Below are 27989 nucleotides of genomic sequence, written 5' to 3'. Positions count from 1 at the left end.
TTCTGCTGAAGATTCATTAGCAGAAATATAAATTAGGATTTTTGGTGAAAGATATTCTAGGATACATTGCTTATTCCACAGTCACAGATTTGGCCAGATTTCTAGGAAAATCCACCTGCAATAAATAAGAAACATTTGTCTATAACAATTGTAGGACACTAAATTAATTAATTTTTAATTTACATTATTTATAGTCCATCTTTCTCACTGGGACTCAAGGTGAATTACAGAGTGAGTCAATGCAATCAACAAGATGGGACACACAATAAACAACGAAATGGGATGGGGGGCACATCCAACAATAAGTCTACAAAACAGAACTGAATCAAAGCATAAGTGTTAACATGACATATCAAATGAAGCAAAATGACACAACGGGAGCCAACCCAGAGCAAGCTATACACAGAGTAGTACTGACCAGTCCCCAATAATTTATCCAAGTAACTTTGTGAAATCTTTTGTAACTGTGCTACCCTATTTCCCTGCATAGAAAATACCTCTTCAATCATTCAGGTTTGCATAGTTTGTGAGAAGCCAGGAGAGTGGGAACCTTCCTGACCTCCTCAGGCATGCCATTCCACAAGGGGGAAGCCACAACGGAGAAGGCAATTGTATGGGCAGATGTTGATTTCGCTGTTTGCAGGTTGGCACTTGCAGAAGGCCTTGCTCAGATGAGCGAAGCTGACATGGCTGAGCATGGGGGAGAGACGGTCTCACAGATATGAGGGTCCAAGGCCTTGGCTTTAAATTGAGCCTGGTAACTGATGGGAGGAGAGTGTTATGGATACCGTGGACTGCCAAAAAAATCAGTGGGTTCTAGATCAAATCAAGCCTGAACTGACCCTAGAAGCTAAAATGACTAAACTGAGGCTATCGTATTTTGGTCACATTATGAGAAAACAAGCGTGACTAGAAAAGACGGTCATGCTAGGAAAAGTTGAGGGCAGCAGGACAAGAGGAAGTCCCAACAAGAGATGGATTGACTCAATAAAGGAAGCCACAGCCCTCAATTTGCAAGACCTGAGCAGGGCTGTCAAAGAGAGGACATTTTGGAGGACATTGATTCATAGGGTCGCCATGAGTTGGAAGCGACTTGACGGCACTTAACACACAACTGATGGGCAGCCAGGGGAGTGAGTGGCTGTAGAATGGGAGTAATATGCATGCTCCATCTAGCTGAGGTGCAGCATTCTGCACTAACTGGAGTTTCCGAATTGATTTTGAGGGGAGACCAATGTACAGTCTGCTAACAATCCCTTTTTCAGACCGGCTATGTCCCTGCCCTCTTCAGTCAACGGAACTCCTTGGTACATATCCTTTTGCAATGCCCTTATGTGTCCCAACTTAGGCTAAAATGGATTATGCCATGTTTTAATAAATGGTCTGTGTTTTCTCAAGTAACTTTAGAGCAAAAAGTTCCATTCCTCTTAGAGGACTCTGACTCTGTGTACGTATTTTGTTGCTCATTTTTAGAGGCTGCAGAAAAGAGTTGAAGGGAGTTGTTTTTAGAGATGGGTCTTATTTAAGTTTTATGGTTTTATTGTTCAAGACCTCGGTCTAAGAACAGGGGGTTTAAGTAAAGTAGGGATTTTTTTTTTAAGTAGCAGATGGATAACTGCCTCTTTGAATTGTCATTGACGTTTCTTTTTCTCTTGGCCCCCTACAGGGAGATGTGACTCTGCTGCTTTATTTATTGTCTCTGCTTCCTCTACTTGTTGCCTTCAATCCAATTCAACTACAGTCCATTCCTGTGTCCGTGCTGGTGAGATGCCCATCAAATGCTGGCAAAGTATATGAAAACAGGTCCAGATTGTATGGAAATTATGGTACAATCAGCTACACAGTATATGATTAATGCATGTACACTTGTAGCCTATTTCCATGAGCTGGGCACAATGTCCGACCCCTGCCCCTTAGTCATAGCCCTGCCCTCTTGGCCTCAAAGCTTCTCCTAGAGAGGGGAGGGTCCCATTCTCCAATGTTTTTTACATCAGTGGGGCTACACAGGTAAAAAAATGACTTATTGAAGTGTATATAACAATGGTTTATACCATAGAGCTCTACATGATCATATAGTAGAGTAACTATATCATATAGTATAGTAACCATAAGGATACGTTGTGCACACCAATACCCTTTATGGTAACTGCCATCACTAGTGTGGTCCAGACTTTACTTTTTGTATAATGGGAATATGTATGTTCAGAAAAATGGCATTTACTCCATGACTGTTCTTTGAATTCTGTAAAATGGTTTCAACAAAACTTAAAGGTAACTTGGGATATTTGCACTGAATTCCCATCTTAACAGAGAGCATAAATGCTATTCAACTGTTCTTGCTACTAGCCTGAACAAACGGAGGAACTGTCCAGATGTCTTTGTGTAAGTGCTTAAATTGGAGAGCCTAAATATAGAAGACTTACATCATATCCTCTGAGAACAGCCAGGTGGAATGAAAGCAGCTGTAGAGGGATAACACTCAAAATTCCTTGCAGACAGTCCACTGTTTGTGGAAGCTCAATAGTCTTGTAAGCAAATTTTGAACTCTCGGTATCTTCTTTAGAACATAAAATAACTGGGTGACCCTGTGAAGCAAAAAATGGAATCATACAGATTAGAAGTTACATTTTATTTATCTGTATTGATGGCCATTGGCTTAGATCAGGGGTGCAAAGATTAGTTAGGTCGGGCATAAGGGATCTTGACTGGAACTAAGTGCCTTGTGACATCGTATGGCCCCGCCCTGTGATGTTCTTGGCTCCATTATGTAGCACATGTAACTTTTTGGAGGAGATCAGAACACTGCTGCTCAGATGTTCTGGGCTGACAGTTGGTGTTCTAACCTCCCTGTGGGAAATTTTAGAATTGGGTCAAAAACTCAAAAACTTTGGTATAGTTTGAAATAAAAACAAATGCCTTATTAAGCATCCTAGATTGTTAGCAGTAATACTGAAAATATGTTCATGGAAAAGGGAAGTGGAGGGTTGGGTTCAGTACTCCTCGTTTCTGCCTCAGCTAAAACAAATAATCATTACCACTACCAAATGTCAGAGTGGCATGAGAATATATGTATTATAAGTTCCTAAATGGGACCTTTCATCATGGAGATACGTGCACACAAACCTGTTTGTGCATGTGTTCTCTGGCTGAGTACTGCCATATAGGGAAGACTATGATTTTGCAAGTTTTACAGTAATGTTCAGGAATGAATTCATGATGTACCTATAATTATAACACACTTTCTAGTCAGATTACCTGGCGAGCAGTGACCTGTTGCAGAGCATTCTGGCATTTGGTGAAGCAAGAATCTTTCATGATGATCATGATAACTGGCATTTGTTTATCTATAAGAGCCAGTGGTCCATGCTTCAGTTCCCCAGCCAAGATTCCTTCAGAGTGCATATATGTAATCTCCTTGATTTTCTACAAAGCAAATGAGGGGAAAAATCACAGTCAAAATATTACATAGAAAGGATTCCTTAAGCTTTTCAAAATAAATACATGCAGACAGATAATTCATAGTGTTTGAGATCCAAAAGCTACTTTCATTAAGTTTAAGAGCCTGCTTGTTACCAGTGGGATTTCTGACTAAAAAGCAAGAAAAAAGACCTAGTTGCAATATGAAAAAGTGCATTTGAAATTCCCCTCAGCTTCAGAAGTAATTTTCCACACTGTATAAGAGGACGGTCTGCTCTCCAGTAAACATATCCAAAGTCCCACTGGCATGGGATACTTGCCCGCATGCCTAATACAAAGCAAGTAGATGTGAAGATGCTTCAAGATGATAAAAGGCAAGCTCATCAAATACTGCTGTTGCGCTTTGTCTATACCTTTTAAAGGGGTTGTATGAAAACTGAATGTCCTCATTTAATGAATAAAAGCTGCACAGCAACAATGTTCCATGAAGTGCATGAATAGAGAAAAGAAAGTGAAAAGCCCACAGAGGGATTATTTCACAGGTTTTTAAAAACTCTAATCCAACCTTCTCAAATCTGCTTGGAACTAATATATACAAAATATATATACAAAGTATATATACAAAGTAATATATACAAAAACTATACATGCACAAAAACTAATATATACGATGTATTTCTACTTTGTATATTATTGTTATATCTACAGCAATAAATTGCATCTGCACTTTTGAAATAATTAAAGACTTTCATAAGGAGGGGGGATAGTAACTATGTGTTGAACCATTTTATTTCATGGACCAGTTAAGAGAAATGGGAGTAAAGGATACATACCAATGCCCCTTCCAAGCAAGTGGCATAGTTGTAGCCACGACCCATAACCAAAAGTGATCTCTGTTTATATAGCTCACGGGCCAAATCATGTATCTTCTCATCCAAGGATAATACTTCTTTAATCAGTGCTGTACCAACAGATCAAAATTGAGAATTACTTTGATTCTTTTATGGCAAAAAAGTGCTGGTGAGATATCACGAAAGGTAGCCATGTTACAGCCCATTCCTGAAATGATGGCGTGCGGAGTCGGTGGGGAAGAGGCACAGCGGCGCCTCTTCCTAAGCTGATTCACGCACGCCATAAAACAAAAACAAAAAAGCAGTTTTGTGGCTTTTTGGTTTTGTTTTACTGGGGCTAAAAGCCCCATTGAAAACAGTGAGGTTGCACCTGCTCAAAAGCAGGTGCAACACTGCCATTCCTGGCATCGGCGTAACCAACTGAACTGGGATAGGAAGCTGCCTAACCGGCGGCTCCTGCCCCCGGCCTCCCCCTACGCCAGCGCAGCCTCTCTATGCTGTGGCCTGCGCCACGGAGAGGCCGCGCTGGCGGAGGGGTGAGGTGCAGTCCCATGGTGCTTGGCCGCCGACAGGATTGGCCTTGCCACCAGCGTAAGTGCGTGTTATCACTGTTTTACACGCACTTACGCTGGCAGCGGGGTCACGCCGCCTCCTAAAGACTTTCAGCCCAGATTTTCAGGAATGGGCTGTTAGTCTGTCACTAGCAGTAGAAAAGAGCAAGAGTCTAGCAGCACCTTAAAGACTAACAAAATTTCTGGCAGGGTATGAGCTTTTGTGAGCCATACCCTGCTAGAAATTGCGTTAATCTTCAAAGTGCTGGTGTTAATCATTGAAGCCCTAAAAGGCTTCATGGAAAACTGTTTATTTCCATACAGGCCTATTCACACACAGATATCCTCTTTTTTCTTTTATTTACAGTATTTCTCTACTTCATTTATACACCTCTTTTCTCTTCAACGGGGACCCAGAGTGGCTTACAACATTCTCTTCTCTATTTTATCCTCACAGCAACTCTGTCAAGTAGGTTAGGCTGAAAGTGTGTCACTGACCCAAGGTCACCCAGCAAGTTTCCATGGCAGAGTGCAGATTTGAAACTGGGTCTCTGAGATCCTAGTCCAACATTCTAACCACTATACCATGCTGACTTGCTTGGTCCTGCTCTATATACTCTCACCATCTGACATGCAGAGAGTGGCTGGCTGGGACAGGTGGTGGCTCTTCTCCAAGGACAGCAGCCCTGCCCACTGCAGTGAATAGATCAAAATCAGGCCACTCCATGGCTGTCTTAAAAAGAAAATGAAAGAAGTCTAGACATTCAGTCATAGATTTCCCACATCTTCCATGGTTACACCCATTAATTGATTGGTTTCTACTGTTTTGTTGATCTAGTCTTTTTACATGGTTTTACTGTATATTTTGGTTTAATTGATTTTGTTAGCTGCCTTGGAGATTTGTATTAAAATTCAGAATATAAATATTGTAATAAATACATTGATTTACAGATGTAGCCACATTTGCTTGAATTCAGATTTCAGTAAATAGAGACATCACAAATCATCCTCGCATGAGATGTCATAAGTAACTTGTTCATGAGGAGATTGAACTGGGAAGTCCTGAGCTGACCCCATGTGTTCCCTTCCTCCCCTCAACCTAGAAGTGTGACCTGATTATGTATACTAATTATTATTCTGATGTATTGGGCATTCACAGTAATTACTACATTGTAAGAATGTGGCCAGTTTGCCAAACAGACAAACCAAGCGTATGTTATTTCCCTTCACCAAGGTTTCATACTATTGTGGGAATAACAATACATTCATAATTTTCAATGTATACATTTCCTTGAATTGAGCTGTCCATTTTAAAATACTTTTTATTTTGAAATTCAAGTTTTACCATGCTAACATTGTTTCATACAGAGATCATTATCTTTAAAAGCAAAAAAGAAAATACAAGTTAGAACACATTTTGCTATGTTAAAAGTGCAGTGAACCTATGCAGTTACACCCTTCTAATTTCCTTTAGCTCTCAAATCACCCCCAAACTGCTTTTACACTGACTTCTCTAGTCTCTAGGGAGTTTCAAAGCAATTAACAGGTTCAGTAGAGGGATCTGCTGAAAGAAAATCTCATCAGACATATGCAACTGTACAAACTGCACATCAGCTCTTCAAATTTAACCCTCTTACATGATATCCTGATATATTCCACAGTAATTTGAATAGTAAAGAAATACATACCAGGCAAAGACCGTAGCCCACTTATGATCTCTTGTCTCCTGTGTTGCAAGGAAATTCTGTCTTCAGACATCATCAAACCAAACATTACAAGCGATACAAACTGGCTAGTATAAGCCTGAAGATCAAAAAAGCACATCGGTTACACTGGCTCCCTGCTTTCTGCCAACACAATGGTTCATTCCGATGACACACCAAACCTTAGCTTGCCTCCCCCCATATGCTGGGATTCCCTCCCCCATTTCCTTTTTTCTGGCAAACCATAGTTTCTTGTTACACTATAGCCAGGCAAGTTATTGTTTACTCAGATTATAGTTTTCCCAGTTCGAATGTTACAGCAAATTGTCGTTTGTGACGAAAGAAAAAGTTCAAAACGATTCAAGTGCATGAGGAGGGAAAGAAGAGTATGTGAGCGCGAGGCCAGGGTACAATCAACCAAACTGTGGTTTGATGTTGTAAGTTAATCAACCCAGTAATGCAAAACGTGATGCCGTGGCACAAGACAAGGATATTATGCTGGCAATGCAATGAAGATATGGCAGTGCATACGTTTGGGACTAGGAGAGAAAACCCCCAGCTACAGCTACACCCAACTTGCCTTTGTGCTTGCCACTCCAATCTCAGGTCCTGCATTGATGTGTACACCACAGTCTGTCTCCCTGGATATTGAGCTTCCAACAGTGTTCGTAATTCCAACAGTCAAAGCTCCACGATCTTTACAGTACCGTAAAGCCATCAGTGTATCAGCAGTTTCCCCTTCAATAGAAAAACACAATGACATTGACTCTTAGCTATGAATTGTTCTTGGACAGTTCAACAAGAAAAGGGCACATGGCTGAAAAGGTGCTATTCCTCCCTACGTGAGAATGCCAAATGGGCTGAGGCTTCTGTGCTACTCTCCCCATCTCAACTTATTGTTTCATGGGGGGGGGGGAACAGATGGCATTTTATGACTATATGCTTTTTTTGGTGGCAAAAATTTGAATCGATCATGGCAACGATGAAACTTAGTGAAAACTTTGAAATACAAGTTTAAATAGGTAGAATGGAGTGTCTGGGAACAACTGTAATGTTCACTTAAAATGTAGCTCCTATTTCCTGGAACATCCTCATTGTCTAAACTGTAAGAAAATGTCCATTGTTAGTACTAGCAAAGAGAAAAGGCAGCAGCAAAAATGACAGAGGCATAGGCCATTTATGCAGGGCTGTTTCTCTTGTGGTAACCCCACTGACTGCTCTGGTGCTTCGTTTTGATTATGCATGCCTTTCCCAACCTTTGGAGGGCGCCTCGCTCTCCCTGTGCGTTTCTGCGCATTTTGCCCATGTTTTAGTGAGAATCAGGAAAACCCGAGCAAAATGTGCAGAAATGCGCGGACAGAGCGAGGCAACCTCTGACCGTCGAGAAAGACATGCATAATCAAAACAAAGCACTGTAGTAGTCAGCAGGGATGACCACAGGGAAACAGCCCTGCATAAATGGCCATAAGAAGAGAGGAAGGCTTCAAATTGGTGCCAAACAGACCTACTGTCCATGAATCGGTCTAACCTCTTTTAAAGCCATCTGCTCTTGTGGCCAAGAGGGAATGTATAGCTTGATCTCAACAGATATCAGAAGCCAAGCAGGGTTGGTCCTTGGAAGGGAGATCACCAAGGAAGACGCTGTAGAGGAAAGCAATGGCAAACTACCTCTGCTTCTCACTTGCCTTGAAAGCCCATTGCTGGGGTCGCCATAAGTCAGCTATGACTTGACAGCACTTTACACACACTTTCTCATGGTCATCACTACTTCCACTGGCAGTGAATTCTACAATTCAGTTACTCATTGAGTAAAGAAGTGTCTCCTTTTGTTATTTTTATATATAGACAATTTGTAGAGCATAAGATATTTATTAGTATGTACCCAGAAATCAACATATAAAGAAACGGGTGAGCTCACAGCAGCTACATAAAATAAGCCCCAGTTCGAAATTACACCGGCTTGGTCTAGCTCATGAGAGTAAAAAATGTACTCCAAACTGGTTCTGAAAGTGACAACATGCAGGATTGCTCAGAGCAGTTACTAAACCATGAGGGATCCAGAATAAAATGACAAGAAGTTTTCATTAGTGACCCTTGCTCTTTCTATAGAATTAGCTTGGGCCAAGATGAACAATATGAAGCAGAATACAACTCACCTGACTGGCTGGTAAAAAAGCACACATCATCTCTAAATACAGGAGTATTCCGGTCCATAAAATCACTAGCAAGTTCCACCATTACAGGTAGCTCAGTCAGCTCTTCCAACACTTGACGAGTCTATAATGATACAGCAGTCAGCTTCAGCTTTAAAATCTTTAAGGCATGAACAAAATAAGGCAAAAATTGGTGAACTAACTGCAAAGAGAGAAATTAAAACTTTGAATGTGCCTTTCAGAAAAATGCAAAACCAATCACTTAATGGCATCTTCAAATGACTTTTTATGCTTGCAAGATATTGTCAACATGTCTGCCATGGACAGCTATATCCAAAAGCTGCATATCAAGCTGTTGATTTTACAAGGGATGTTGGGTTTTATTTTTAAACTGCTGTTCTGGGGGTATTTTAGGCTGCTTATTATTTGTTTTATCTGGTAAATGTAGTTTATATGTCATTTTTATTTTGTACACTGCCTTGGGAGCAGTCTGCTGAGACGTAGTCTAAGAATATTTTGAATAAACAAACAAGATGGGTTTGCAGTGTGGCAATATGGCAAGGAATATAAAAAGGTTCAGAGAGTTTTCCTAGACATATGTCAAATATTCAAAGCATATTGAACTTACAGCCACAGCAGCATGATAACTGGTCCCACAGCCAATAATGATCAATCTTCTGCACCTTTTGATTTCTTTCAAGTGGTCCTTCAAGCCTCCCAAAAGAACTGCAGTTTCCACACAAAAGAACAACAGAAAGATGCGTTTAGAGCAGTTAAGGTTTCTAATGCAAAGTGAAGGAAATGTTTTGTGGAATTAGAACTAAGCACTTCTTCTGCCCACCAATTTACCTGTGTTGGTCTCAAAGTTCACCCTTCCTCTCATGGTATTGAAAATAGACTCGGGTTGTTCAAATATCTCCTTCTGCATGAAAGCACTGAAGTTGCCTATTTCCAAAAAGAAATGAACTGTGAGTTTCTTAGTGGATTTATTATTACATCTTAAACAAGAATGAAATTTAGAACAGATCACCAGGGATGGGAAGTCAACAGGAAATAAAATGGCTGCCAGTGGAAGATTAGAGGAAGGGCGTAGAAGGGGTTAAACAGGAACCATGCTTAATTTAAAAAATTCTTAAAACCTCAATTGTAGTTAATATTCAAAATCTTAACAATAACTAAATTGGGACTAATGATATTGCTTGAAGTACATATCCCATCACATGTAAATCTGATGACTCTAAGATGCACAGGGCCATTTTGCAGACTTGGAAGCACCAGATTTCAGCAGTTTAATATAAGTATTTGATAATGTAATTTTTTTCCTTTCTGCCAGGTTCCAGTACGGTTTTTACTGTGGTTATGGTGTGAACTGGAAGATATGTGGGGTTTTTTTTTAGAGAAACGATGTCTTTATATGTTGTTGAACTAGCTAAATTGCCTGCCTGCCTTTACCTTTCATGATCTGCTGCAATTCCATCTGCAAGGTCTGTATGGCTCGAGATGAGTCATCGCTAGCTGAATGTTCAAGCCGATGAATAGAGAGTTTCCCTTCAGCCACTGCTGCAATGTCATCATCTTCCAGAAAGATGACTCTGTTGGTGTGCTCAATTATAGCACTTTAAAAAAAAAAAAAAAAAAGCAAACAGAAGAATCAGAGACACCTTTTCACAGTAAGGCACTTTTGTCCGTCTTTCATAGAATCACAGAGTTGGAAGGGATCACCAGGGTCATCTAGTCCAACCCCCTGCACAATACTTTTGGAACTAGTTCCATACGCTTTATATAGCACTATATTTCCTATATAAATTCAGCAGTGCCATTCTCACAGGCCGAATCCTACTATACATGTACTCGGAAAAAAGTCCTACTCAGCACGTTGCGCTTCTCACTGTAATTTCCCTTTTCTTTCTATGTTTTACAGCCAAATTAATTATTCTGTTCTCTATGGAAGAACAGCCATGGAATTCATGACTCAATTGTTAACTATCAGCTCTTGAGTTTTCTAGGTCTCCCAGATCTTAGTCCGACATTCTAACCATGACACAACATTCTAACCACTACACATAGAAAGCATTGACTGATGATAGAGAAAGCACTGGAATGGGAGTGTACTGCCACCAATGTCATCTGAATTCTCTGGTGAAACAGTTTACAGATGATGAGAGTGCCAAATTGAGTATAAAAATAATCAGGATTTCCAAGAAAATAAATTTGTTTTACTTAAGTGTGAATGATTAAGGACAGATAAGGGCCAATTTGTGTACTATGCAACCCCTGACCACAGCTTAAGGGTAGAAGGGTACAAGGTTTCAGTGCATACCAAAAGACTAGGTGGCAAAGTACACACTCATCCACTGTGACCAGTGTGAAAATGAGCTCCCCGCCACAACACATGACCATGCTAAATATGTCCCTGAACAGAAGGACATAGCATGGAAGCCTCCCTGGCCATCCAAGCTGAGCATCGAGCTGCAAAAGCTAAAACAGCACACACAGACTTCTCCAGCTCGGACTGCCCAGAAGCTTTGGCCAACAGCAGTCCAGCAGTTCCCACTGGAGTATATTTCTTCACTGAATTACAAGGTTAGGGTGAGGAACCAGCCAAGTGACCTAACATTATTGTGAAGACAACAGACATCTCTCTCTTCAGTTACCTTGCGTCTGAAGCAAAGAAAAATTCAACCGCTTTATCACCAACGGCATGAAGGCAGGTAGAACTGTCCAGTCTTTTCATTCTTGTTTTACATATGTTCTTTACATTTTCAATGTTACCTGTCAATTAAATCACAAACATGCATGAGTTTAAAAAACAAAAACAGAATGCCAGTAGCTAAGAACTGGTGTTTGTTTTTTTAACAACCTTACATGTCACATGATCACAAAGAAATTACCATAATTACCTCACTAAGGAAACACTGATTCAGCCAAAATTAAGCACTTCCATTGATTTCAGTGGGAGAAAACTATGCACAGGCTGAGACTCCTTATTGTTGGCTCAAATATGCCCATGTACTTTTCAGAATATCAAGTTAATTTTTCTTTAAGATATATTCTTATATACTTTAACTTCCAGTCCTTATAAACTTGAAGGTTTATAAATTCAATCAATAGACTGTTTTAAAATGAACCATGCTTTAATGTAATCTCAGCCTATCACTTCCACTAGCAAGGAACCATTTTCTGTTGGTTGATGTATAGTATGAAAGTAGCTCAGAGGCTAACTCTCGGATTTCTGGTGACCTGAATGTTATATAAACGGCCCTATCTTTTAATCATTTCTCTTTTGAAAAACAACAACACACATTTATAAGTGTAAAGCTTTAACAACTTACATGTTCTGTACAAGACGGGAATTTGTTCAGTGGAAAGCTTAGATTCACTGCGAACACCAATAAGCAAAGGGCTCCCCCTTCTGTCAAATAGTGGAATCACAGACAAGTTAGTTGCAAATGTTTTATGAGGGATATTTATTAAAATATTTGTACCCCGCCTTCCCTCTTGGCTCCAGGTAGTTACTGGTGGGAACTAAAGCTACGGCTGTTTCAGAGAAAGGAGCCCAATCCACTGGGGATCTTTCCTGTGCCTATCCCATGTACTGGTAGAAAAACAAGTTGTACAGACTAGTCCTTAATTATGAAAAGTCATAGGCTCTGCATACATCCCCCCTTTTGTATTACACACACACACACACACACACACACACACACACATTGTAGTACACAAAACACCTTTACCAACCTGGTAGCAACAGCTTCTCCAGGGTAGTGGATACTTTTGAAAACCAGTGCAAAAGACCCTTCCTGAAGGGAAAGAAAAAAAGAAAAGAAAGAAAAACACTCTGCATTAACAAGGGAAAAGATGGGATGGTGACAACAATATTGAAAGAATGTATATGTTCACATCTTAGCCTGCTGCTCTCTTCTCAAAAACTCTCTCTGTCAGTAAGTATTGGGTGAAAATAACTTTCAGCAATAAAAGAGAGCAAAATAAAAATTCAAAAATACATTCAGCCTGCCAATCAGCAATCTGATGTACATTTATGAGAAAAGTTGGTTTTTATATGCCAACTTTCTCTGCCACTTAAGGAAGAATCAAACTAGCTTACGATCACCTTCCCTTCCCACAACAGACACCCTGTGAGGTAGGTGGGGCTGAGAGAGTGTGACTAGCCCAAGGTCACCCAGATGGCTTCGTGTGTAGGAGTGGGGAAACAAATCCAGTTCACCAGATTAGCGTCCGCCACTCATGTGAAGGAGTGGGGGATCAAACCCAGTTTTCCGGATCAGACTCCACCGCTCTTAACCACTGCTCTTCTGAACTACATGGTCATTCGTCAATGCAGGTCCCCACCCTGGGAATAACCTCAGAAAAGACTGCTAGGGGAAAGGGCATGTAGGAAAGATCCACAACCATCAGCACCATTTTCTGATAGCTCTTGGGATCCAACCCTTCATACTTTATTTAACACAATATTGCTTTAATCAATATTACAGAGGGAAATGTTCCCCACTCACCAACTGCTGAATTACTCTCTCAACCAAGGCAGAAAAACTTATGTCTTCCGTCTCCCTGTTATTATACAAATACTTGATCAGCTTTGGAATCGTTTCAGTATCAGTTTCAGATTCAAACTCATAGCCTTTGGTCTCCTGGAATGTTTTAAAGGAGATATGTAACATGAATTCTACTTTGCTCAGGATATTTAAATTCACAATCTGCACCCCAAAACAAAAAGATACCCACTAACATTATCCTTCTGACCATCTTCAAAGTGACAGTACCAAGCTACATATAAATTTAAATATATGATTTAAATATATGATTGCAGCAGTACAAAATTAATGTTGCCTCATAATCAGATATCATGGGGCTAATTTAAGAAATATGTTGCATTACACACATATACACACCCAATTAGTTATTTCTCCTAGTTTCTGTCATCTGGCAAGGAGAAAAGGAAACTGGATGAGAAAAAAAGGCACTGACTAGTTGAGGAAGTATCTGGAATTCATTTTAACTATGTTCAAGGACATGCAGAGATAGATAGATCTTCCCAAAAAGTCCCATGAGAAAGCTGAGACATGAAAGACAACACTGAAATGATATACTGACATTGTTGAGTAATTCAGTTGTTATACACTTACCAAAAACCTCCTCAAGTCTTTGTAATTTGTAATGATCCCATTATGAATAACGACAAACTCTGAATGTAGTAAGAACAATAAAAAGAATTAGGTGACAATATACCACAAGTCCATAGTTCAATGAATAGCTTAAAGGTGTAATTTCTTTAAAAAAAACACCTGACTGTTCTAATAGCCCAATTTAATGTGTAATTTTTGCAGTCCATTTCTAGTTTATTTCCCCAACAAGTCTGTCACGTAGGTCACCATCACTACAACCAGGATTCTGGCTATGCAACTCACAGTTTGTCAAAGGTTTGGCAAAATTCTGTACAAGGAAGCCTGTTTGTAAATGGCACTCTTGTGCTACATGATTCTGGTTTCTGAACCCAGACTGTCATGTTTCAGGTATGCTGGGGCCGCACCTCAGGGAAAATGACATTCCATTGTGTTAGCAAATGAAGTCACTGCTGACCAGTCCCTCTCTATCTAAAATGCAAATATTTCAGAAGTAGTTCCTGGGAATTTTGATTCAAACACAACTCCATATTTCTTTTTAACATCATCTACCCACCATTACTTTTATCTGATCGTTGCGGGTGGCAGTTCACAGCATTTGGTACTCCGTGGGTCGCCCAGCGAGTGTGGGCAATGCCAAAATGTGTCTCAAAATCTGCCTTTAAGTCCAATCCACCTTGTTCTGTGTAAGAGAAAACGAAACAAAGTTTAAACATCTTAATGATTAAACTATAATTCGAAGGGATATGATTAACAAAGTCTTAATATTCTCGCTCTTTGGATTGTAAAGTATAGGGAATTTGTAAAGTTAGAACTCACAACAAGTAACTGCTTCTATATTTGTAATATGGACTTATATTCGTAAGTCTGAAAAATTGGGCAATGCATGTTAGCTGTAATTAGTTCAGCAAAAGCAACTTTTGGGGAGGTAGTTGTTAATTTTGGGGGGAGACTGTTGTTAATTTCCTGCATTGGGCAGGGGGTTGGACTAGATGACCCTGGTGGTCCCTTCCAACTCTATGATTCTATGAACAAGAGAGAACTGTGATGACATCACACACACTCATACAACCACGTTCAACACAGAAACTGCCTTTGTGACGGATGTGATAGCTGGGAAATGATTCACATTTGCCTAGCAACAAAACACAATATATCCAATACTGGGAAAAATTAATATCCAAGTAACAGGGGAGTTGTCTGGACTCTGTATAGTATGTGGGCAAAAGTTGTACATCTGATGTACAGAAAAGTGACTGGCAAGCACTTTAATAAAAGAGAAGTTATAAAAACGCATGATTTTGTGCTGTGAAGCAAATGGGATGCAATACTGCTGTTTTCCGCATAATGTAAGAAACATCTTGCTTCGGGGAACTCATCATGCTTCAAAGTTTGTCCTTTCTCCAACCCATTGTTTACTTCTGCAATGCATACTACACAGTACTGGCCAATCTGTGGCATTACACATGCCACAAGTGGAACTGGCAGCTGTGGGCTGTGGTATATTTGGACAGACGCACTCTCTCAGGCTTTTATTTATTTATTAACAAAATGTTTATAAGCTTATATTTGCTATATATTTTATAACTGGAGATGCCGGGGACTGAAATGGGGACCTTCTGCATGCCAAGCAGAGGCTCTACCACTGAGCTACGGCCCTTCTGCCTTCACAAGGGCCTCCAAGGCAGCTTTCAATTTAAAAAATACATGATAAAACTACATTTTCAAACCACTAAAATCCACACACACCCCAAAAAAATCCACATATCATAAAAGCAATTATAAACAGAGTTTAAATATGTACAAAGATATAAAAACAGCAATTAAAACATTGGTCAGGAAAGAGGGATCCCTGAGGGAATGCCAAACAAACAAACAAAAAAGGCTTCATCCACTGGCAGAAGTTGGCAGCAGAAGGAGACGGACCAGAGCTTTGGTGCCATGACTGACAAGGCCCTCTTCTGGGATGCCGCCCACCTAACCTCAGAAGGCAGGGACACCCAAAGTAGGGCCTCCAAAGATGACCATAATGGTCGGGTGAGTTGATAAGGGAGGTCCTTCAGGTATGTTGGCCCCAAACCATAGAGGGCTTTGAAGGTCAAGACAAGAACCTTGAATTGTGCCTGGAAACAAACGGAGCCAGAATAAATGGGTCAAGACTGGAATAATATGGTCCCTATCACCCACTCACCAACTGAAGTTTCCAAACACAGAGCATCCCCATGTAGAGTTTATTGCAGTACTCTAACCTGGATGTCACCAGGGCACACACCACAGTGGCCAGATCTTTTCTGCCCAGGAAAGCCTGCAGCTGGTTGACCAGTCAGAGTTGGTAAAAGGCACTCCTGACCATAACTGCCACTTACTTGCTTGTCCAGCAGTAGGCCCGGTTTAAAGAGCATCCTCAGGCTACAGACCTGTTCCTTCAAGGGGAGTCCAACCCAATCCAGAAACTTAAATCCCAGTCAGACCTTCTGCCCACTAGTAGCACTTCTGTCTTGTTGGGATTAAGCTTTGGGCGTCTTTGTGGCATGCACATATAATTTGTCTTAAACCAGCCCAAGAACTCTACTGAATGCTTTGCAGTAACAATGTACAGTAACCTTACTAAATCAAACCATTCTCAGGTTTAGATGCTAAAAAAAAGATATAAAAGGGAGGGGAGGGGAAAATAGAGGAAACAGATAAACTGGAAAACAAACATTGATTTACTAACAGCCATTTACAATCAATCGGGGCCATGCTGATCTGGGATGAAGGGTCCAACATTCAGCAGCTCTGAGTATTCCAACACTTAAATTCTAGGTTTGCAGCCCTGGATCATAACTACCACTGATATGGTGGCCCTAGGTAAAAATCTGTAAAAATATGCTTATGGTCACTCTGAATGTCAGACCTACATGACTATTTTTGTACTTACTTTGTAGTTCCTCATCAAGAGCCTTGACTTTTCCTCTTTTCTTGACTAATTTGATGTACCTTTCCTTGTCTTCATTATTATTTCCATCAATTGCAACACCTGAAACACAACCTCATGTAAGATGTATGAGAATTACGTGGCAGTGGCACTGCTATTTGCACCATGTGATGTATGTTTAGATAATAAATTTTCTAGGTAAAGCTCTTGCCTGGCTTTACATAAGTCCGCCTAAAATTAAATTATGCCTTCAATAGTTTTATTTTTGCATTAAGCCAAGTTAAAAGTTGCCGTTCAAATAAATAAACTTTTATTTCCTGTTCAATCATTGTTATTAAATGCTGTGGGACACGTCACCTTCTGAAGTCCCCTAAGTAGAAGCTACAGGAATTACCTTTAAAAAATTAAATTAAATTGTGCTTTTTATAATCACCTCCAAAACACAGCAGCAATGACTGCTAGGAAGAAGAGTTGGTTTTTATATGGTAGCTTTCGCTACTACTTAAGGGAGACTCAAACCGACTTATAATCACCTTACCTTCCCCACAACAGATACCCTGAGACCTTGGAAAGTGGCAATACTGGGCTAAATGGCCCAATTATCTACCGCACTGATCTCCATCCCACAGGTTGGGACCCTCAGGTGGCCTCAGGGTCCCACCTGCCGGGTCGTGAACTCCTACAGAGCTACTATTTTTTCTCTCTCTTTTTAGGAGGTTCTGCAGCTAAGGCACGTGTGTAGAGAACAAGTGTGCCACACACCTTGCCTCTTTTTGCACCCACGCCAAGAGTAGCACTCGGACAGTAAGTTCCATATGATCATTCAGAGGTGCAGAGGTTTCCTTTTCTAGCACAGGCGGATGCAGATACTCTGGCTCCCCCTCTTCCTGTCATATGACTCAGATATCCTCTCTCTGCGCTTGCAGCTCAGTGGGTCCCCATTACTGCACAGACCCTGGTCTGAAAAGGTTGAAGGCCCACCAGTCTAGCACGACAAAGACAACTCATACATTATTATGTTTAAGGACAACTAACAATGTGAGGCAGGGGCAGGGCAATGTAAAACCTATGGTATATCATCATGCATTGTGATCATGAAGAAGACAGGCAAATGAGGGTAACAGCTCCAAGTCTCTCATAATGTCCACCCTCATGTGCTACAGAAATGCTTGGGTTGGAAGTGGCAAAAAGGTAACTGCAAACATTAAAGATAGTTTACATACCTGCAGAGTCATAGCCTCTGTATTCTAGTCTTTGCAGTCCTTTTATTAGAGTCTCAAATATCTCCTTCCTGGTCCGAGGCACTCTGTAGTTCAGATAAGCAAAGATTCCTGTTGGAGAGGGAGTGGTGAAGAGAAGAATGAAAAGCCTGTGCTTTAATAGGCTTGTGTGATACATTCAGAAATTAAAAATAAAGTACTGTGACATCAAGTGCTACATAAATCTTTCCCCAACAAATAATTCACATTTGGGTCTGGATTTTTTCTTCTTGTGCTCAGAGGGAGTTTCTTGCTTAGAGACAACATCCTCCTTCAATTTTGCCTTCTTGGCCCAGTGGTTAGGATGCTGGTCTTGGGTATGGTTTCCAATTAGCAAAGGTGTCAGACAAGGACATATCTTATCTCCCTGTCTCTTCAATCTATGCAGAACATATTATAAGGAAAACTGGATTAGATTTAGATGAAGGTAGAATGAAAAATGGTGGAAGGAACATTAACAATTTGAGATATACAGATGACACCACATTACTGGCAAAAAAATAGGGAAGACTTGGAACAACTACTGATGAAGGTTAAAGCAGAAAGTACCAAAGGATTACAGCTGACACCCAGAAGTCAAAAGTGATGACTGTTGGGGAATTACACAACTTTAATGTTGACGGTGAAGAAATTGACATTGTTCAAGAATTTCTATTCCTTGGCTCTATCATCAACTAAAAGGGAGATTGAAACCTTTTTTTCCCCCAGAAGGAAATTGAGACTGGGAAGGGCAGCCATGAAGGAGCTAGAAAAGATTCTTAAGTGTAAGGATGTGTCACTGGTAACCAAGATCAAAATAATTCATGTCATAGTATTCCTCATTACTGTGTGTGGGTGTGAAAGTTGGACAATGAAGAGAGATGACAGGAAGAAAGTGAATTCAATTGAAATGTGGTGTTGGAGGAGAGTTTTACAGATACAACTGACTGCCAAATATACAAATAAATGGGTTCTAGATTGAATCAAGCCTGAACTCTCCCTAGAAGCTGAAATGACTAAACTGAAGATATTGTACTTGGGTCATATTATGAGAAGACAAGAATCACTGAAAAAGACAATAATGCTAAGAAAAATTGAAGACAGCAGGAAAAGACACAACATGGCATGGATTGATTCAATAAAGAAAGCCATAGCCCTCTATTTGCAAGACCTGAGCAAGGCTGTTAATGACAGGACATGCTGGAGGTCATTAATTCATAGGGTTGCCTTAATTCAGAAACAACTCGGCAGCACTTAACACGCACACAACAAACTCAATTTTATATGTATTTAGTTTATACCTTGAGACTTTATATATTGCATAATAAGGTATTCTACATTTTCACTGTCTTTTCCAATATACATTATAAAGATATCACTGGTGTATAAATAAATTTTACATAACACCATCATATTTTAAAAGGTACATCCAATTCAATCATTTATAAAGAATCGTGTCACTTCTATTCAGTCCTGAGGGTTTAGGTCAGGGGTGGGGAACGTCAGGCCCGAGGGCCATATAAGGCCGGCGACATCATTTGGTCTGGCCCTTCGTGGGTCCTAGCAGATTTCTAGCTCAGAAGGATCTAAGACTGGCGATCCTCCTTCTCCCGCAGACAGGAATAGCCTCTATTCAATGCAGATGTGAGTTTGTTTTGCCAAGAAAAGGAAACTTTTTCCCCCTTGCAGAAGAGTCGTTAGCTATGGAGCTGCTAGGACCGCCCTTTCCCACCCGGGCCATGGAGAAATGTATTCCCTCTGTACTACAAGAGGGCTGGGGGCAGAAGTGGCGACAATGGAGGGGTTAAAGGGGGTAGGGCAGGAATGTGCCGTGTGTGGGGAGTTTTAGACAGTGTGTCCCCATTTCACTCCTTCAGGCGGAGGTAGCAGGAGCCGGCTGTAGAATCAGGTGGAGCAGGAGCAACCATGCGGAGCAGGAGCAACTCTGGCATGTGGCTGGACGGCAACGCCCGGCTGGTGCAACAGACCATCCTGTGCCACCAAGTAGGCGAGTGTGCCACCGGTTGGATGCCTGCCTGCTTGCCCGTGCCGGGGGGGGGGGTCATCTAGGGCAGCTGCCTGCTTGGGGCTTGGTTGGCTAATTTTTAAGTTGATAATTTGGGTATGGCCCTCGAATGATGTTATAAATATTCAAATGGCCCTTGGTGGAAAAAAGGTTCCCCACCCCTGGTTTAGGTGATACTCCTTGCTAAGGATACAAATTAACACAAACTCCCCTCGAGCAAGCAAAAGGAAAATAAGAAGCGATTTATTACTTAATGAACACATGAAGCTAGGTTATACTGCGTCAGGTCTCAATCTCAAGGATGGGAAAAGTCAGAAGACACTTGCTAGATTTTTGGAGGTAAAATACAGTTTTAGACAGACAACCTATTCATAATGAACTTGATCCATGAACGGGAAATTCTGGAACATAGCTGGAATTTCACAGATCTGTCAGGAAGCTACACTTGCATGTATTGTCCATTCAAGGCATGTTTTTGCATTTCTGGTAAAACCTATTGGATTTAAACCACGCCTGAGAAAGTGAAATAAAAAGCTGCCCAGCGACAGCTAGAAAATCCCCTAAGGTTATGTCTGCTAACCATTTTTCCATGCACTCAGCTCAAATTGTTTGCTGCTTTTCCAGAGCAGCACTTAAGCTTTTTAAAAGGGCCTTTTGGTTACTTTCTGAGCCAGTGTTTCACAGTGTATATATTCTAAGACCAACTGGATACCCGTGTTACAGTATAGTAGCCTTATGCCCATACCAGTCCAGGAAAGGCCTCTGTGAGGAATCCACCCACAATGCAGCCAGTGTGCAGTGATTGGTAAAGGTTCCTTGTTAATATTGCACTCTAGCACTGCTCCTATTTATGCATACTAAGAGACTCAGAGCCACTAGAGACTACTACACTGAAAATGATAGCAGTAGCATCGGTTGCCAAATAATATATTAGTTTCTTTGGGTCATGTGAAAGAAATCAGACTTTCATTACATGCATTCTATAGTGGCATCATTTACAAATTTAAGCAAGCTTAAATTTGGATTATTAACTACTCACTTTCAAAACACAAAGACCATAATCCAAATTTAAGCTTGCTTAATCCCATTTATTTTAAATGAATGGCCCCAGTACTTTTAAATATTTTTTATAAATTATTTGGATGAGGGTGTGGAAGGACTACTCATTAAATTTGAAGTTGACATCAAATTGGGAGGAGCACTGAACACACCAGAAGATATAGAATTCAACAAGATGTGAACACACTGGGAAAGTGGGCAGATGTGAACAAGATGCAATTCAACAAGGACAAGTGCCGAGTTCTACACCTGGGTAACAAAAATGAGGGATATGCATACTGGATGGGGGATACACTTCTGGGCAGCAGTGTGTGTAAACAAGATCTTGGGGTATGGGTGGACCATAAGTTAAATATGAGCAGCCAGTGTGATGCAGCAACAAAAAAAGCTAATGTGATCTTGGGGTGCATCAACAGAGGTATAACATCGAAATCACAAGATGTCATAGTTCCACTGTACACTGCATTGGTCAGGCTGCACCTGGAGAATTGTGTGCAGTTCTGGAGGCCTCACTTCAAAAACGATGTGGACACAATCAAGCAGGAGCAGAGGAGAGCGACGTGGATGATCAGGGGCCTGGATACCAAGCCCTGTGAGGAAAGGATGAGGAAGTTGGGAATGTTTAGTTGGGAGAAGATGAGGTTGAGGAGGGACATGATAGCTCTCTTTAAGTATTTGAAGGGCTGTCAGAGGAGGGCAGGGAGCTATTCCTGTTTGCAGCTGAGGATAGGACTCACAATAATAGGTTTGAATTGCAGGTTGAAAGGTACCAGCTGGATATTAGGGGGAAAAATTATAGTATTGTTCAACAGTGGAATCAGCTACCATTGGAGGTGGTGAGCTCCCCATCACTGGCAGTCTTTAAGCAGAGGCTGCACAAACACTTGTCAGGGATGCTCTAGGCTGATCCTGCGTTAAGCAGGGGACTGGACTAGACGGCCTGTATGGCCCCTTCCACGCTTTCACAATGTGCTGGTTTGTGGTCAGTACAGTACTTCCTGTTAAATGTATATATTTCCTTCTAAAAACAAATTATTCAGTCTTGCAAATGAGTTTATCAACTACTCAGAAACTGTGGATATTAGAAACTGTAATTATGGTTTTATCGTATTTATATATTAATACTTGTTGGTAGTTGCCCTGAGCCCGGCTATGGCGGGCAAGATAAAAATCCAATAATTAAACAATCATGTATTTTACAATAAGCCATCTTTGAATGTTTATATTGTTGTTGGTGTTTTGTAAGCTGCTTTGAGTTTGGCTTTGCAGGAGAAAAGATGAAATATTTTGAATAAAAGAAAATAAAGTCACTAATTGACCCAGGATCTGCACTTAAAATGTTAACCTGATGGAGAGTCTGGCAATGCTGAAATAAGTCTCTGTAACAGACAGAAATCTTTTTTAAAAAAATGCTGTGTCAACCACAAATATTCAAAATGTGAACTGACCAATTTTCCTAAGATAATCAGGAAGCATGTACCGATGATGGGTGTTTTAACCATACCTCTCTTCAATTATAAAATGCATTTCTGGTTTGAGTCTGAGGATGCATTGCAGTTATACTATCAACTTTTTTTTTCTAAGCTGTTGCTGAAGTTTTTTTTTTTTTTAAGAAATGACAGGATTTCACTACATTCTAGGGAGCAGCAAACAGCATGTAGTGAGACTTTGCACATAATAGTTAGCCTTTTATTGTTCAGTAGACTTTTTGTTTTGACTTCACTATCTTCATTTATTAGTTTACATTCTTTATTTCTTAGATTGATGCCTCACTTCCCAGAAGTATTCATCATGCTGCTGCCTTTATCAGGCAAGAGATAACAGACACCAAGTACTCTTACAAGTGACCTGGTTTGATAAAAATACAAAAAGGATCAAGTTACTTTTGAATGATTACACCGAAGTAATGTTGTACAGGCAGACTCAAAAACAGCTCTTTAAAAACTTTAAAAACACTAAAGTTCAAGCAGAGAGTCAGCTAGAAGTTGCACAGACTAATCTTTGTTCAAGACTCCTTTTATCTCGCATCAAGGCTTTGAAGTTCTCACTTCCCCTTGCAGGACTGTAACTGGCTTGTAAAGAAGGGATCCTTCAGAGTTTTTAGCAGGGGACATTCCACACGGAAGTTGGTTCTTGAATTATCTCACCAGGATCAAGAGATCAGCGTACCATACTTTGAGACTTACGAGTGAGTGACAAAACACATACCCTTGTTTCCTTTTAAACACGAATTGCTGAGAATATTTATATAAAACTGGTCATGAAATATATTTAAAGCTTGCTCCAAAGCAATCTCTCTGTCTTCTGAGATGGAAACAGTGGGTTGGATGCACTGGAGTGTTTCCATGAGCAGAAGGATTTCCTGCTGCAGCGCAAAATTTTGGAGAGCTCAAGCCAGTCTGCCGAAGTATTAACCTCCTCCTTACATAATAACTAGCTTTAATTATTCTTCCATAGAAAAGACTTTGCTTCCATGTTATTCTTAAACATCATTCATGTATACCAGCCCTCTCCCTTTCATACTATATTTTGGGTATGACAAACCATCATTCCCTTGCAATAAATTCAATCCATTCAGCAATCTCCCATTTTTCTCTGCTCACATGTTCTAACACCCAAATATGAGTCTTTTTTTAAAAAAAGGGGGAGGGCAGCAACACACACCCTGTTCCAGCTTTAGGCATTTTGCAAGCTTAAGGCTAGTTGAATGGCTTTGTAAATTGTTCCACAAATTTCATCAACAGTTGTTACCCATGAATGGAACCTTTATTTTCAATAGCAGTAAACCTCGGAATAGCAAATACTAGGGGACAAACATTAGGTAAAAGCCGCTGACTTCAAATCCTGCTTGTGAGCTTCCCAGAGGCCTCAGGCTGGCAGCTTTGATAACAAAATGTTGGCCCACAGGTAGGGTTGCCAACCACCAGGTACTAGCTGGAGATCTCCTGCTATTACAACTGATCTCCAGCCGATCAGTTCCCCTGGAGAAAATGGCTGCTTTGGCAATTGGACTCTATGGCATTGAAGTCCCTCCCCTCCCCAAACCCTGCCCTCCTCAGGCTCCACCCCAAAAATCCTCAGGTATTTTCCAACCCAGAGCTGGCAACCCTACCCACAGGACTTTGGTGTGATCCAAAAGGCCTGTGCTGATGTTCTTAAGTCCCATTCTCAAGAATCCTAATTTGACAAAAGAATCATTGTGACTCAAAGTGCAACCCTAAACACAGTCACACCTTTTTAAGTCCAGAAGGGTGCAACTCTGGTTAAGACTGCCAAGCTAGAAACCAAAAGGAAAGTGTTCACAAAGCCACCCAAACTCATTAATTTTTTCTCGGCTTCAAAGTCTCTTTTTATTCAACTGTCAATAATCTCACATGTGGTTTGTGGACAATATGATTAGGCTGTCATAAAATAAGTCCACCACGTCCAATAAATCTGGTCAGGTGCTTATAGCGTTAATGCTATGCAACTGAAGTAGTAAAACTATCAAAAGCCAACAAGCCACTGGTATGGTATATCTTTCAGAGTCCTTCTAAGACCTGAACTTTAAATAAAGCTTTAGAATATAATGGATTTAATTTTTAAAATGTACATAGCAGACTACCAAACCTTTATAGTCCAGGCTAGCCTGATCTCATCAAATCTCAGAAGCTAGGCTGGGTTGGCTCTGATTAGTATTTGGATGTGAGACTACCAAGGAAGTCCAGGGTTGCTATGCAGAGGCAGGCAATGGTAAACCACCGCTGAACGTCTCTTGCATTGAAAACCCTACAGGGTCCCCGTAAGTCAACTACAACTTGATGGTAAAAAAAGAAAGAAAGCGGAGTACCAATGTGTACAAACTATGTCCATTTTGTGAGGGGATTTCTGCCTGGAATAGAAAGCTTTCCTTTTCCTCTTCCAGTAACATTTTTGGAAGAGAGTTCTGTTTACATATTCTTTTTACATGCACTAAAAATGTCTGGTTGCTATGGGTTTTAGAAAGTCTGCGTTTCTGAAATCACACCAGATTCACTGCTACTTCATATTGAGTCAGCCACATCACTTCTTAGTTAGCACTTAGCAGCACTTGAACTGTGTTCACATCCCTATTTCCCAATCAAAGCACAGATGTGCTATTTTTTGATAATATACTTTCCTGTGTTTATGTGAAAACCTCAGACTGGTAACCAAGAGTAACACATGGCACTTCTGATGGGTTTTTCTTTAGCATAGTAGGGTCAATTTAGGCAGTTTAATAGGCTGGTTTTGCTGGAACAATATCTTATGCAGATGAAAAAAGGTACCTTTTGTTTACTTTTGAAAGAAAGTAAATAGGTTTAATGGAAAGGTTGGCAAACGTCCTGTGTTGAATGTAGATCTGAAGGAGGCCCATCTACATTCAGCTTCCAAATCAATGTCCAGTCTAAATTTTCATGTGTAAATAGAGGCAAGTTGTCCATAACTGCTTTATGAGACCCAATTAACACTGCTAAATTTTTATTTTACTAACAGAGTCATCCTAAGAGTTACACTATTCTAAGCCCATTGACTCCAAAGGGCTTAGAAGGGTATAATCTGTTTAGGATGTCACTGTAAATTTATCTATAAATTTCTAGGATATTTTACCATTTAGTCATTGTGTGTCAAGTGCAGTCAAGTCACTTCCGACTCAGGCGACCCCATGAATGAAAGTCCTCCAAATCGTCCTATCTTTGACAGCCTTGTTCAGATCTTGCAAATTGAGGGCTGTGGCTTCCTTTATTGAGTCCATCCATCTCTTGTTGGGTCTTCCTCTTTTCCTGCTGCCCTCAACTCTTCCTAGCATGACTGTCTTTTCCAGTGACTCTTGTCGTCTCATGATGTGACCAAAATACGATAGCCTCAGTTTAGTCATTTTAGCTTCTAGGGTCAGTTCAGGCTTCATTTGATAAATAACCCACTCATTTATTTTTTTGGCAGTCCACGTATCTGTAACCCTCTCCTCCAATACCACATTTCAAAGGAATCTATTTTCTTCCTATCAGCTTTCTTCAATGTCCAGCTTTCACACCCATACATAGTAACAGGGAATACGATGCCATGAATTAATCTAATCTTGGTGGCCAGTGACACATCCTTACACTTCAAAATCTTTTCTAGCTTCTTCATGGCTGCCCTTCCCAGTCTCAATCTCCTCCTGATTTCTTGGCTGCAGTCTCCCTTTTGGTTGATGGTGGAGCCAAGGAATAGAAAGTCTTGAACAATTTCAATTTCCTCATTCTCAACCTTAAAGTTGTGTAATTCTCCTGTGGTCAGTACTATTGTTTTTATCATGACCTCAACATAATATTTGTTGGCTCAATTGTTCTGAGATAGCAGGCACTAGAAGTTATAATTCTACAAATGCCTTACACAGTTTCAGAGATCTTTTGTAGAGCCTCTCTGTGTGGCTAGACATCCCCCCCCCCCGCTAAGGTGACACTTTGTACAGCAACGGGTGATCTGATTGAACACAAACCCCAGTTTTGCATGCTTCTGTAAACCTTCTGGGTTCAGGTTAAACAACAGTGAATGAAACTTGTGTCCATGCCCCGTGATTCAGATGACCCATTTGTCAGCAATGCAGATAAGACCAGTATACTTTATATTGTGGGATGGATGGATAGATGGGTAGATAGATATGCAAGCACTCCCACTAACCAGTTTTGGCAGTCCCTTGGTTCTCTTTATTAAGACAAGATTCCACCCCATATTTACGTTGTTGCACAGAAGGTGCATTATAGCCTTGGTCCTTGTTGAAAGCACACTGTCCATGTACCATGTGAGAACATGATCAAAAATTAATTAATTTATTTTTTAAATCAAGAAAGGCACCAAAATAGAGTTTGGATCAGAAAGAACAGAGAAATAGAAACCTAGATTTTCTAGAACTTCAGTTCCTCCAAAGAGGCATTTTAATGGGAGAAACATACTGTGAAAAGAAAGAAAGAAAGAAAAATAAAAAGTTTGTTCTTTCAATTCCTGCCGCTTCGTTACCCCCCTGAGAAGATCCGCTGCCTACAGCGAGATCAGGGCTTGACCCTCAAGAAGGCAGGGGCAGAACTCACGCAGGAGGCGAAGACAGCCCAGCGTCGGAGGAGCCAAGCCAGGGGACGAGCGCGGACACAGCAGCCTGGAGCTCAGGGCTACCCGGATGGAAGCAAGGCACGCGAACCCCAAGGGATGGGGAAAGAGAGAAAGCTGGCCGGGCGAAGCGAGGCAGGCGCCTCTCTCTTGGTGCGCGGGCGGAGGCGGGGGGGGGTTCCCTTCCCGGCGCCCTTCGCCAATCCTCGCAGGGTCCCCCCCTCCCCTCATATATCGGTAGAAAAAGCTCTCCTTGGGTTTCACGCCGCAAAAAAAAACACCACCAAAACCGTGCGCCTCCTCGCTTTCTCTGCCCACAGCCCTGCCCGCAGCCTCTAGTCTAAAGGCTTCCCACGGAGCGCCTCGGAGAGTTTGGAGCCCCCGTCCCCGTCGCTCACTCACCGCACATGGCCGCTGCCCCCCGCGCGCAGCCACGCCGCTCCCAGCAATCCGCCGCCCGCTCGTGCGCCTGCCCTTTGTAGTGGGCCTGGGGCCTGCCCCCTCGGCCCACTCATTGGCTGAGAGCGAGCGAGCGCGAGCGAGAGAGCCCCGCGAGGCGCCGGCGGAGGGGGCCCCCGCGCCGCTTTCCCCTTGGCTGCAGCCAGTCCTGGCGGCGTGGTGGGCGGCAAGGGCGAGGACGGCCCCCTTGGGAAGCCTCGGGGCGCGGCCAGCTCTCCGGCGAAGACCCCCCCGAACGGCCGCCTCGTCCCTGGGTGTCCTTTTTGCAGGCTTGAGCAGCTGGGGTCGGCCTCGGGATGCTCGGAGCTTGCCTGGCCAGGGCCAGCGGGTGACGCAGTCATACGACCACCTGGTGGCGCGGGGCTTGTTGATTTCTTTTGATATAGATAG

The 27989-nt window shown here is 41.4% G+C and overlaps 1 protein-coding gene across 1 annotated transcript; it reads right to left on the bottom strand.

Moving 5' to 3' along the window:
- Nucleotides 1–8: 8 nt before the first annotated feature.
- On the bottom strand, nucleotides 9–27549 carry GFPT2 (glutamine-fructose-6-phosphate transaminase 2). The gene is made up of 19 exons (XM_056852638.1): nucleotides 27543–27549; nucleotides 17957–18064; nucleotides 16737–16835; nucleotides 14373–14498; nucleotides 13820–13878; nucleotides 13190–13324; nucleotides 12414–12475; nucleotides 12008–12087; nucleotides 11330–11447; nucleotides 10128–10291; nucleotides 9525–9620; nucleotides 9304–9401; nucleotides 8679–8799; nucleotides 7103–7260; nucleotides 6508–6622; nucleotides 4251–4378; nucleotides 3256–3423; nucleotides 2424–2585; nucleotides 9–115 (listed from the first exon to the last, which is right to left on the bottom strand). The coding sequence occupies exons 1-19, from the start codon at nucleotides 27547–27549 to the stop codon at nucleotides 71–73; spliced, it is 2049 nt and encodes a 682-aa protein (XP_056708616.1). The 3' UTR covers nucleotides 9–70.
- Nucleotides 27550–27989: the final 440 nt, after the last annotated feature.

The sequence above is a fragment of the Euleptes europaea genome, chromosome 1 (assembly GCF_029931775.1).
Source record: "Euleptes europaea isolate rEulEur1 chromosome 1, rEulEur1.hap1, whole genome shotgun sequence".
Lineage (NCBI taxonomy): Eukaryota > Metazoa > Chordata > Lepidosauria > Squamata > Sphaerodactylidae > Euleptes > Euleptes europaea.
The sequence above is the reverse complement of the archived record's forward strand: the minus strand, read 5'-3'. Positions and strand labels throughout refer to the sequence as shown.